The 13,629-nt window shown below is 41.0% G+C and overlaps 1 protein-coding gene across 1 annotated transcript; it reads left to right on the top strand.

Annotated features, from left to right (window-relative positions):
* The first annotated feature begins 384 nt into the window (after window positions 1-384).
* Window positions 385-12,062, top strand: miga1 (mitoguardin 1). Its single transcript, XM_037682392.1, has 16 exons — window positions 385-473; window positions 1,951-2,107; window positions 3,698-3,863; window positions 4,245-4,369; window positions 4,470-4,602; window positions 4,778-4,914; window positions 6,270-6,399; window positions 6,757-6,857; window positions 8,738-8,853; window positions 9,077-9,149; window positions 9,225-9,311; window positions 9,392-9,490; window positions 9,640-9,774; window positions 9,871-9,924; window positions 10,005-10,121; window positions 10,794-12,062. Exons 2-16 carry the CDS (start codon window positions 2,009-2,011, stop codon window positions 11,010-11,012), a joined length of 1,791 nt encoding a protein of 596 aa, XP_037538320.1. The 5' UTR covers window positions 385-473; window positions 1,951-2,008; the 3' UTR covers window positions 11,013-12,062.
* The last annotated feature ends 1,567 nt before the right edge of the window (window positions 12,063-13,629 follow it).

The following is a 13,629-nucleotide window of genomic DNA, read 5'->3' as shown; positions in this document are numbered from 1 at the left end:
AGGTTTTAAAAAAAGAGTTTGGCGACTTATTCTAGTTTAGGCCTGGACATGACCGATTTATATAGTAAAAACTTTGACATAGTGCTTCAAACGTGCAATTTTAAAAGTAAAAACATGTTTTGCAGAAGCTGTGTGTCCTTTAAAGAATACATTTAACAATGTTTTTATTTTTGTTTCAATATTTTATTCAAAATCACATTCATAATTTTAAATATTGTAAGATCCTTGAAGCATAATCATTTATTTCTTAAACAAAAACTAAAGTTTTCGTGCACAGTCATTGCCTGTAATATCGGATTAAACCACAAGGGGGCAGTAAAACTCTAAAAATAAACGACATGGTCTGCGCTTTTGTTTTGAAAGGAACCGGATGCGCGCGAGCGAGTCCTTCATTCGTCTGTTACTGAGGTCAGTCTGCGCGCTCAAGGTAAAGTCGGGCGCCGTGTCAGTGAAGGAAATCTCTGCAGCTACAGGTAAGAAGTTCTTCAGCGTTTACTGTATTACATTCAGGGAGGAGACATCCAAACAATAAATCTTTGAGCTCTTTCATTTTTAGCTAATTTAACTAATTTGTCTCACGTGCTACCAAAGTTAGCCTTTAGCCTAGTTTGAGCAGGCCGATGAGAGCTCATCGTTTTCTGAAGCGCCATGTGCTGCAGTGATTGCAAAAAGTTGTGAAATTAGCTGCTTCTCTGGTCTTAAGAATGGCTTTATCTATAACATTAATTTTGTAAATAGTCGAGGAAGTTTGTCATTGTTTGGGAGATCTTTTGGGGTGTTGTTAATGCTAATTTTTAGGGGAGCACCGATAAATCGGCTGACCGATTTATCGTCCCCGATTTCCTTAATTGGGAAATCAGAAATCGGCCAATACTCGCATGAGAAACCGATTTTACCGATTTTTTTTTTGTTTTTGTTTTAACAACAATTGTCTGAACTTCATTTATATTTCAGAGCACTACCTCATGGCCAGTTAAAACAAGTTTGTATTGTTTCTAGGATATTGTTCAAGGGTGTTTTTCAATAAAACAAGATTGTAAAATTGAAGGTGCATTGTGACCTTGTAACAGCTGACAGTGTCACTTATAAAACAAAATCGGTATCGACAGATCAGACTTTTTAGAAATCAGTGATCGGCCAGAAAACTGCAATCGGTGCACCCCTACATTTTATTGCAATAACTTTCTTGTGAATAAAACAAAATTTCAGTAAGAAAATGGTAATTAACCACCTAAAGTTTAACAAATACAGTCAAAGAAATTTAAAGGGGGGAGCCAAAAGTAACTAGTTTTTTTTACTGCCGTTTGTTTGATAGTAATCATTTAAAAAGAGCTTTAAAATGTTTGTCTAACTTTATTTTTTCCTATCATTCATCTCATTTAATGGTGTTTGTCCCCAGCTTTATGTACAGTACTGCATTGCTGTAAAACAGATTTAAAATGCAACAAAATCAAGTTTTCCAATGTAGGCAGTTGAATGTTAAAATGCAAAATAAAAAATCCCAACATTTAAAATGTGTATTAAACTCGCATTGAGCTCCAGAGGATTTATTTAATGTGTGTGGACCAGATTGGAGGCTCTTGTGTCAAACTATTTGGACTTTCTGTTCATCCAGGTGGTTTCCTGCCAACTCAGTTATTTGGTTAAAGAAAGCAGAAAGATATCCGTAGATTAAAACTCAAATTTTCTCCACAGACTGCTGCCTTGCTCATTTGAAGTGTGCAGTGTACTGAAGGGTCTTGTTAATTTGTTACTGTGTTCATTTTTGTGACTTAAGTGGGAAATTAAAGTGTGAATTATGTTTTTGTTTTTTTGTCTAAAACTTTGTTCAGTTTATTTGAATAATTGAAGCCCACCTTTGTACAGCACATTCAGTCCTTATATAACAGTGTCCTTATATCCCCTCGTGAGCCTCCGAGGATAAACCTTCCCTCCTGTCGTCCACTTCAGCTCCAGTGAAACGATGATGAGGACGAAACCATCGCCAAGTCATGGATAGAGCGCCACAATGACACATGAGACGCTCGCGAGCTCCCAGCTGTCTGTTAAAGCCGCTGCCCTTCGCATGGTTGACCTTCCACTTTTCGTGTGCAGCTCGCTGGCACAGGTGAGTGTCTGAAAGGGCTGTTCACTTCTTGCAGGGATCTATTTTCAGGTACGCCGTGCTTCTAAATCATCACTTTTCCAAATGGTCTTCACTAGCAGTTTGTTAGAAACGGTAAACGTGATATAATGTATGAATCCTGAAACAACTTTTAAGTTTAAATAATTGTTTTCATGAAAATAATTAGTATTTCCAATGCATGGACTATGTATTTTTTTTTTATTTAGCTGAAATGTTGGACAGTACTCTAGAATGTCTGATTTATTTTTTGCGAAACACTCATTTTTGTCCACCGGACGATAATGTTTTTCTATTTGCGCAACTGTTTGTGGCTTTTTTAGGACCTTTCCTGTTTTAGTTGCTTTAACAACCAGTAGTTCTTATGGGGGCCAAAGTCTGAAAAGTCACCGAGTGCACAATCGAAGAAGCAATTAGCTGTCGTGAGTTTTCCCAGAAAACGTTTGTTTCACTTTGTGTCCTCCGGTAAACGGTTCCCATTAGTTCCCCACACGTTGCTGTTCCCATAAAGAACAGGAGTGTTTGTTTGATGTGAGTCATGGAGCTGGTCTGGTGTAATCACGCTGAGCGTCTGGCAGCAGCGGGTTGGGATGATGGTGCCCAACTCTGTCGTAATGTTCTGTGGTACCTGCTGTTGATTACTGCTAGTTACATCCGTTTCAACTTTAATCACCAGTTTTCAAATTAACACTTCCCGTTGATCCGAAGGATGGAAAAAAGTTCCTAGTTCCTGGCTTTCCGTTCAGTGATGCAACATTTTTTAATGTTGCAAATGCATCAAAATGCATTAAAGGGTGGCTCCTTAATAAAAGTTATTAGTGAGTCTCCTGAAGGTCGTCAAACGTCTCGGAGGCACACAGCCCCGTCACTTGAGTTTTAACCATTTTCAAAAAGTCATTGACTCCTCAGAGACAGCCATAGTCAAAGTGGTTGTGGCTCCTCGGACTGATGAAGTCCTTTGGATGAAGCACAAAGCGACTCAACAAAAAAGAAACCATCCAGATTACCCAACGTTTTTCAGTCAGGTCATCTGGACAGTTTCTTTTTTTGTGCTGAAACGTTTCGCCTTCGATCCGGAAGGCTTCATCAGTCAAGGAAACGCACAACAAAACTGATTTGTCCTTCAACAAAGTGGAACATACCAGTTCTGCTTGTGATAAGATGGTCTCTGTGGTACGCCCCTCCTCCATTGCCGGCCCTCTTCCTTGTTGACAATCTTGTCAAACTGGTTGAAAACAACAAAGTCCATGCTCAATAATCCAGGTATAAAATCCAATCTAATCACAAGCAGAACTGGTTTGTTCCACCTTGGAGTAAGCTGTTAGGGAAGAATCAGTTTTATTGTGTGTTTCCTTGACTGATGAAGCCTTCTGGATCGAAGGCGAAACGTTTCAGCACAAAAAAAGAAACTGTTCAGATGACCTGGTTGAAAAATGTTGGATTTTATACCTGGATTATTGAACATGGACTTTGTTGTCATCCAGATTACCTGACTGAACTTTGTTGGATTATTTACCTGGATTACTGAGCATGAACCTGGATGTTCTTAACTTTCGTTGGATTTTTATCATCCAGGTGAGCGTCAGCGCCAGCACCAAGAAACTGGTGGCTGCCACCGCCTTCGGCACCGTCTCGCTCCTCCTCCTTGCTCGTCGCTTTCAGAGGAGGAAGGGTAGAAAAAAGGGTCACCCGCCACCGTGGGAGCAGGCTGAGTTTGAGCTTTACACCACTGCAGAAAATGGTGAGGACACATTTTTCACTGTCTGTGCTCCATTTACAAAGTATTCCCATTTGCTGCTTTGAGACGCATTATTTACGTATATATGTATTTGCATCCATAAATCCACCTCCAGCTCTGATCATTTACATAGTTTTGCTCACGGTTTAGAACTGAGATTAATCAGATGTACATATTTTATTTGCCTGATGCAACAACTCCTTGCTGAAGTGTCTTATTCTTAAATGATACTGTCGTTTATTCAAAAACAGACTCGGACAGAAAGTAAACAACCGTCTACTGCAGCAAATAATAATTCCCTTCATGGCTCAGCCTGCCGTCCTGCAGTCTTCAGATGTTTCTCCGTGTTCTCATCTTTGAAAGTCTGAACTTTCATCTCCACAGATAACACCAGTCAAAACATCAGTATTTCCCTCAACTCTCAAAACACCTGCTCAGCTGGTTCAGGTCTGGTTCTCACCACAAGAGATTACAGGAAACTGTCCGGCTCCCTGACGAGCCTGGCCTCAGTGAGTCCGAGCCCAGAAATCTTCTTGAATCGCATACGAGCAGTTATTTTAGTTTCTTGGCCTTCACGGTGGACATGTTTGGCTTTTCTTGTCTTCGCAGGTAAAAAGCGTGAACTCGTCCAGCAGCAGCACCTGTGCAGATCTGACCGCCTGTTGGGACGGACTGGGGGACGCTGACGTCTCCAGTGTGGTCGACTTATCCGTCACCACGCCTGAAAACCTCTATCTAATGGGTAAAGAAACTCGTGTGCCCCTAAAACTAAACCCAGAGCTAAGATGACAAGAAGTACATAAATAATCAAAAATCAAATGTGTGTTATCGTTTGTTTCTTTGGTGAGTTACTTGCTTTGACATTTAAAAAAAACTGGTTTTATTTGTTTTAACTAACTCTGTGTGTTTTCAATCAGGCATGGATTTATTCGAGGAGGCTCTGCAGCACTGGGAGGAGGCGCTGACGTTCAGGAGCAGGCCGACTGAAGACGACGCGAGCTGCACGTCGGTCAAATCAGGAGCTGGAGACGCCGTCACTGAGCAGAACATGGAGGTGAGACAGCTTCCTCTGAAGATCCAGACTGAAGGCGTGCGTTTAGATATTCTGTTGTTGTTGAGCGCCGTCGTGTTTTTGAGCGTTCGCACTAAGAGTTGACGCCGGTGCGTGCTGATGTTGCAGCAACATCATTCTGAAATCTCAGGTGTTTTCTGAAGGACGGAGCCGTTCTTTGTAATCTTTATGAGTAAGGTGGACGGATCTTACACACTCACAGAGGAAGTACGGCATGACAGCCTTCCAGTTTTTATAACATCTGCCTCATTGAATTTGATTGATGGTTTATTGAACAGGAGCCATGTTCAATAGTATTAACGACAAAGAAAATATGTTTTGTACCAGATTATCAGAACTACTTTCCATCTGGTGTCCCTGAAATACACGTTAACGTTTCACGAGACTACTGATCCCGCTCGGTGCTGGTTTTCTTTTGGATATGGCACATTGAAAGGTTTTTGAATATCGCAGGTCAGATGTTTAAATCTGTACGTAAAACAGGCGCCGAGGCTTCTGATTGGTCTTCGGTTGAGGAAACCTTTGACTCCCGTGTCTCTTCAGAGAAGACAAAAAATTAAGACCACGGAAATTTTTTTAACAAGAACAAAAGAAGTACAATCAGGTCAAGGTGCTGTCTTACACTGAAGGTTGTAGTTCCTGTAGCGCTGCAGAATGTTAGTAAAATATATCGTGCAATGTTGTAAATACCGTAATTTCCAGACTATAAGCCGCTGCTTTTTTCACAGTATTTGAACACGGCGGCTTATACAACGCTGCAGTTAGATTTCTTTTTTGATAGACTAACGAGCTTCATGCCGCCAAAACATTTAGCCTCGTCACACCCGGGTGCTCACATAGCTGCCCAATACACGTCTCTCTTGGGGGGTGGGTCCTCATGACTTAATGAGACTACCTGTATAAATAAATGTTAAAAAAATCTGATCGATGAGATTACCGAACAGGTTATATATAGACGAGCGCAGCCTATGTAGGTATGGACCAAATTATAATTTTTTTAATTTAGTGAGCTCGGCTTATATTCAGGTGCACTCAATTGTCCAGAAATTACGGTATGACTTACAGTAAACAAATACTTTTTCTTTTGTATCTAATTTCCTTAAATTGAGTGCATCTAGAGCAGGAAGGGTCCATCTGACTGATTATGTTACCGACATGCAGAGAACAATTCACAGGGTTTGAAAATGTAATATTCTGTCATTTATTAGTGTCCAAACTGTCCTCTGTGATTTTAATATTGTGCAGCCGCACGTAAAAGGACTCTTGTTCTTATTTGGTATAACAAAATAAAGGTTTTAAAGTGTATCTGCCCTTGTCTGATCCACGCTTGTGTTCAGGACGCGATCAGTGTGGAGTTCATCCACAGGCTGAAGGCTCTGCTGCAGAGAGCTTATCGCCTGCAGGAGGAGTTTGAGGGCGTGTTGGGGACGTCTGAGCCTTCATCCCACAGCAGCAGCAGCAGCCAGGGTGAGTCACTCAGTGTTATGTGACTCTGTGGCCTACAGACAAAATGGACCCGAGCCAGGAAAATCGAAAGTAATCGAGGTTTTCTTTGTCCTGTGTTCAACCCGTCACTGATTTTAATGTTTCAAAAGGGAAGACAACAAGCTTCTCATTTATCAGACTAAGTTTGTCTACAAGTTGGATTGATAACACTCGGAGTTATGAAATAACCTTTTCTGTTTGTTAAAATGAACTTTTCATTCTATTTCGGACGTTTTGAGTCCAAAAAACTCAGTTCAGTAGCACGGAGCCTTTTGCTTTGAGAAGATTTATTCAAATGTGGCCATCTCTATGTTGTGACCTTTTTAAACCCCCTCGCAGATCAAATCGCAGACTTTTTGGCCAGAGACGAGCTGGACGACGTCTGTCTGAGGGACAGCAACAGCATCGCTTCCACAGACTCTTTTGTGTCGGCTGCTGAGGTAAGAGATGCTTTTATATTTGTTTCTTTCTGGAAACTGATCGAATTATATCGTTTACACAACAAGGTTTACAAAAGTAAAAATATGTGCAACTACAATAATAATTGGTAAGAAATAAGTATATTTGGTTTATTTCACTGAGCAGAATTCTCATAAATTTACACAAATGAGTGTTTTTTTTTATTGTGTGAAACTGTTTTTTTTTTTTTTTTTTTTTTTACATTTTAGATGTTAAAGTTCAGTTTCTTTTTTACATTTAAGTCTAAAGGATGACATAACGATGAGATTTGGTGCAACGACGACTCTTAAGCATCTTATCTGAAGCCGTCTGACACGTTGGATCTATGTCTGGTTCGCAGCAGGAGTTTGACTCAAATAGCCGTGATCTTCCTGCGGTTACCAAAACTCACTTCATCCTCTTTACTTAAGGCTCTGGGGGGGCTGAGCTGTGTGTCCGGTGGTGTGGTGGATTTTCTGTCATGGTGGACTCGAGAGTTACACAAGAGAATGTTGCAGCAGGTTCAACAGAGTCTGCAGAAGTCGTGGCAAGAATCAAAACGAAGCAGATACGAACTTGGGGGGGCTCGCGAGTCGACCCACGAGCGAATCAGCTTCCAGGAAGCGCTCGTGATCAGAGCGTGCACATGCAGAGGGAGGGCTGGCTGTGCATTTCTTTGAAATTTAACAAGATAACCACCTAAAAACAATTATTTGTTTGCTCGACATTATAGGGCATGTTGGCTGTGGCTGAGTGGTTAGAGCAGTCGTCCTCCAATGCAAGAGTTGGGGGTTCGAATCCACCAGCAGTCACATGCTAAAGAGTCCCTGGGCAAGACACTGAGCCCCTCGTTGCCTCTGATGTGTCCTATCAGTGTATGAATGTGATAAAGTAGTGTAAAGTGCTTTGAGTATCTCGATAAGATAGAAAGACACTATATAAGTACAGTCCATTTATAGTAAAGGTGTGTCTCAGTTGAACTTTTCCTTAATAAATGCACTTTAATGATCAAATCAGCTGCATTTCGCCTGAGCGGTGCAGTGAAATGCAGCTGATTTGATGTTTGCTCCAGGAGTTGAGGAGCGAGACGAAGGTGGCTCAGTATGGCAAGCCAAGTGTCTCATTAATAGCCACTTTTCCTATTTGAGACACTTGGCTTGCCATATAGGTTGAGGGCCCTCTAGCGGCTAAAAATGCTAGTTCAATATTTTCCATGTCAGAATGAATAAAATCGTCCGATCTCAGCCAAAAATTGGGTTATAAATATGGAAAAAACGTATATTAGTCACTTCAGTGTATAAGTCACAGGACTTGCAAATTTATGCAAAAAAGTGCGACTTATATGGCAAAAACTAATAAAGTAATCATGACGCACTGAAACCGTACTCCTTTATTTTCACGTCTGTCCCTGTCAAATCTATATTACCATACACTTTTTGTAGATTTTTCAACTTACAAGCAATATTTAAAAAAAACGAAAAATCTGCAATAGCAAATGCAAATTAATTTAACCTTCATGTGTACAGGTTAATGAACCTCGAGGACTCATTTACAAGAGACCTGTTTTAGACAAAGAACACAGATGAGGTACAGACAACAATAGACAGTAAATAAAATCATAAAATGAAAAGTAGATGGAAGAAATTATATAAAAATGAAAATAAAACAAGCTACATTATAAAGCGATGTAAAAAAAAACAACTAAAAACAGGAACGTCCCCAACAAAAATCTGTGAGGTTTAAGAATTTGTGCAAACATTAACAATAGTTTAATGTGTTAAAGGCACTAAGAGGCATATAATGTATTAATGAAGCCCTGACTGTTCTTTTTGTACCCTTCAAGTTTTTATTTCATCCCTCATGGTGTGTTTGTGTCTCTCAGCCTCAGCTGTCGGAGCACAGGGAGCTGAGGAGCGCCTTCGCTCTGGGACATCACCCCATGTACGAGGAGGCGCTGCACATGGCCGAAGAGGGCAGCATCTCCTGCAGGGTGCTTCGGTAAATACCAGAAACTCGGCTGTACGTTAATGAGGCTGGGTATGAACTTTGTCAAGGTATTAAAAGGGCAAACGCAGTAACGATATCCAGACGAGACCTCATATTTTTGGGTTGTTTTAAAATCGGATTGGTGCATTCTGTCATAAACGAGGGGGTTTAGCGTTTTAAATTTTAACTAATGTTCATGAGTTCAGAGCTGGATGTGAAACTTTTCTTCTTTCAGGACAGAGATTCTGGGCTGTTACAGCGACTTGGACTTCCTGGCTAAGCTGCACTGTGTTCGGCAGGCTTGTCAGGTACAGTCTTATTCAATCATTTAACCATGCTTCCCACTTTAGATCAGTTTTCGTCAAATGTTATTTTGTCTGCAGCTGGTTTTGCGCGACAGAGCGACCAGAATGTTTCTGGCTGACACGGGAAAGAAAATCCTGTCTTCCATCATCGTTAAAGCTCACAAAGTAAGTCCGAAGGTGTGGCTAGTGAGTAAAATTATTTCACGGGGCGTTGGTTTCTGAGGTTTTAAATGTTTATTTCCCAGAGTCCAAAGAGATTTGAGGAAGTGTTTGAGGAGTTGATCTGCTTCCTGGAGCACACGGAGCACTGGGAGGACACGGAGATGGAGCTGGTTTCACGAGGGGTTAGTTTGAATTTTATATATATACGATATGACCATTACTGGATTTTGTACCTGGATGACTGAGCATGTTTTGAATATTATACATTATTTTAAACGGTTAAGTCACGCCTTTCGTTGGAGATCTTTAAAGTGTTTGATACTTGATGCAGGTTAGGCATTTGAACTTCTATGACGTCGTTCTGGACTTTATCCTGATGGACTCCTTCCAGGACCTGGAGAATCCTCCGATCTCCATCCAGAACGTCATCAACAACCGCTGGCTCAACAGCTCCTTCAAGGAGACGGTGAGTAAAACAAAGAGAAAGCTAAATTATAACCACATTTTGTAGACGTATTGTCCGTTTCTTTTGTATTTGTACTGAGACTCGTTTGTGTCACAGGCGGTGGCATCAAGCTGTTGGTCTGTGCTGAAGCAGAAGAGGCAGCACATGAAGGTTTTTATTTATTTATGATAACAGGACTGTGAGTGTTAACTCCGGATGTCACTCAGCGTCAGTTATCTGCATCCTTCCAGGTGCCCGATGGCTTCGTCGCCCACCTCTGCGCTGTGTGTGAACAGATCAGTCCCGTTCTGGCCTGGGGCTTCCTGGGACCAAAGAGCTCCCTGCACGACTTCTGTTGCTTTTTTAAGGTAAGGGTAGCAGTGGAGCTGAGACGTAAAACCACAGGACTCGTGCAGCCGTGATATTTCTTAAAACTAAAGCAGCTGCTCAATAGACGCGTTGCCTGCCTGGTCTCCTTTGCTGTTAGCTGTAGCTAGCTAGCTGTAGCGGGATCAATCAGCGTAGAGAAAGGATTGTTTGTATATACCGAATAAATATTTGTAGTGTTGCACGGACAGAAACCTTGTGCGCCAAAGTTTTTCAGATTTATCAGGTTTCATATGTAAATAAAATTATCATCAGCAAACAAACATTTATCTCGTGCTATTAACTTTACTTAATGGAGATATAGAAACCACATCCAGCCAAGCACTGAACCCTGAGGAACTGCAAGACCAACTGGTGAATGAAGTCATTGTTTACGTGAATGAAAAGAAATTTAGATCTGTTCCTGTAATCCCAATCCCATCCTTGTACCGTACATTTTAAGACTCTGGAGGTTGAGCATCTTTTTTCCATTCATTCAACTTTTACTTACACAGGTTGGTCCCATTGAGCCTCAGGGACTCATTTACAAGAGAACTGAAAACGAGTCTTTCAGAATACACCTGTGTTTTACTGCACAACTTAATTCATGCTCATTAGTTATCAATACCCCACCCGTTCTGTCCTGATGCTCATACATCTCATCTTTCCTGCAGGACCAGGTGCTCCACTTCCTGAAGGACGTTTTTGACCTGGACAAAGTGCGTTACTCCACGGTGGATAGTCTGGCGGAGGACATGCTCCACCTGCTGTACCGGCGCTCCGAGCTGCTGCTGGCCTACTTGGGAGCAGACTTCCCTCGGCCTCCCAACGGCTGCAACGCCACGCAGGTGCAGCTAGTCCCCAGCGCCCTGCTGGAGGCACATGTGCAGTAGGACGACACGTTCTGTGGTCAGTTCACAGCAACCATTGGACCAAAGAAAATAAGGCATATCGCTTTTTTCTGTTGACTCTTTGAAAACGTATGTAAACTGTCAAATCCACTCACCTGCCATCATGCTGTGCTTTGTGGATTCAGGTAAACTGCACAAACCGCCTGCCTTCAAACACATCTCCCCACCCACTTCCACAGTGCCATAGTAAACGTATCAGCAATAATATTTGTGACTTAAACCTGATGTTGGGTTCTCCACTCTCTAGTATAGGGCAAATTATTTGCAAGACTGTGACACTAAAAAATATTTATCCTATTTATTTGATTGTAAATGATGCAGGGTTTGTTTTGTAGACGTACTCGTGGCTGTTGAAGCTTCAAACTTAAAGTAGGCTGTGTTAAGATTCAAGTGTCCACGTCTTACTGCATTGTTGTTTCGTAAGTAAATGCACAGGAATAACTGAGAAAACCAGCTTCGGTGTTGTGTTCAGATACTTGAAAAAGGAACTAGACTCAACCCATGAAAACTTTAGATGTACTTGGTCCTGCAACAGCTTCATCAATGCAAATTATTCAAGCCATGCCAGTCTTGAATGTCTGTTTTGAAACATACTGTCGTTATCTGTTCAACCACTGCCATGTAGAGAACATGCACAACTAACTGCACAAACGTAAAGCTGTCATTCTTTTCTCCCAACTGTAATGTTAAAGAGTCTGCCATTGTAACGCATCTTTAGGAGTCTCCTAAAGAAAAGCAATCACTTTTTTAATGAAGACAAAATTTATGGTTTACGCCTTGGAAGAGTTCGAGTTTGAGGTTTTAAAGGTCTGGTCCTTTGGTCAAAATGAGCCATGAAGTCTCAGGAAAGTTAATTTAGGTCCATGTGAATTAATGCTAAACTAATTACAAACTTACATGAAAGGGTAGCAACAGAGAAGTTTATATTTGCCAATAAAACCTACACATTTTCAAAGACTACATTTAGATCAATTACTTTGGGGCATAGAAAGTTGTACGCACGTGATGGGTATTGAAGTCTGACTGTGTGTTGTATCAAATAAACAAGTTCAAACTTGAAATGAGTTCATTTCTGCAAAGCACAACTCTGAGACAAGCCAGCTTTATAACAACCTTTATTGATGAACATGGCAACATTTCAATAGTGAAGTCAATTGGAAGAAAAAAAAAACAATAAGATGTAATATACAGCACATGAAACCTTGTTTACCTCTAAGGTATGCTCCTTTCCTCCTCTACACACGAACTGTGTTGAAACACTGAGCACCTCACGTGTACAACGAACAGCTTCAATCAAAAGAAAACCTTTTTCACTACAGTGAAGTGTTTTTTAAACCGATAACCTCCATGTTTGCTTTCAGTGAAACTGCATCAGTTCCTGCTCTCGTCCAACTTTTAAATTTTTAAAAAGGCATTCAGAAACAACCATCAGCTCTACAAACACTATGGCATCATGGAGAACAAGTTTAACGAAGCAACACTTTGCAATCAACAGGTTTTAAATTTCATTGCTGCTTTACCTTATCAGTGGAGCTCTTGAACGGTTATGTTCAGCAGCGGGATAGACTCAAAGGATTCCTCCTTTTTGTGGGGAAGAGGGGACAAACTACGAGACAGCCTGATTTTACGATCTAAGCCTGCGGCATCCTCCAACACTGTGAGCGAGAAGGCAGCAGCGTTTCAATAACACATCTGCACCGCATTCCAGGGCAGATTCACACCACAGCAAAATACGTGAAAGGAAATATTTCACTTTTTGTCGTTTCACTTAACATTTGAGCACATTGCTAACTTCTGGCAACAGGTTTGCAGAGCATGCATTCATTTCAACAGTGTCAACCTAAAGCATCAGTTGCTTAGACTTACCAGACAACCCTTTTGTCAAAAAGTACGCACATACATTTACATTTATGCAACTTTTTGAGAAGCAAAATCACTTTTAAGAATAAGACCATCAGATAAGTGATACAGCTCATCATGCAGTTCAATATACAAAGGAAATACCAAAACAGGACTGCTCAGGTAAAAATCCTTCACATTTTACTACCAAGCATAAATGCATTGAAGCATGTTAACACAGGTAAGCATTTCTTTGCATGTATATAGGTCATATCACCGGACAAAATATAACACTTGTTTCCTTAGGTTTCGCTTACCTGTGTTATTGCAGCAGAACCTAAGGTGCAAGGTCTGGGATGACACTGCAAAGATCAGATATACCGTACTGTTTGCCATCAGTGAACAATGCAGTCAAATATCGTTCTGATGTTCATTTAACAGCCTGTCGACATTTAACCCCGTCAGGAAAATACCGTCTACCAGCATTCCACATGCTTATACGGGACACGTAAAGAGCAAAAAAACCTAAGCATGCTACACTGGCATTAAACGAGTTGACTTTTCCGATCAAAATATTGCATGAAATAGCTTTTTTTTTTTTTTTTACATGACCTAACAATGGCAATCAGAGCAGATATTGGGAACGCAGAAAACCAGATCCCTAAAACAATTCTACCAGCAGTGAAACAATAAGACATTCAAAACCCCCGAAGTTCAGTAAACCAGCCCTGAAATGCTACCAACACAATCGAATGCAATG

Source organism: Nematolebias whitei, chromosome 9, assembly GCF_014905685.2.
Source record: "Nematolebias whitei isolate Nwh7 chromosome 9, NemWhi1, whole genome shotgun sequence".
Taxonomy (NCBI): domain Eukaryota; kingdom Metazoa; phylum Chordata; class Actinopteri; order Cyprinodontiformes; family Rivulidae; genus Nematolebias; species Nematolebias whitei.
Note: the sequence above shows the minus strand (reverse complement) of the source record. Positions and strands in the feature narration are given on the sequence as shown.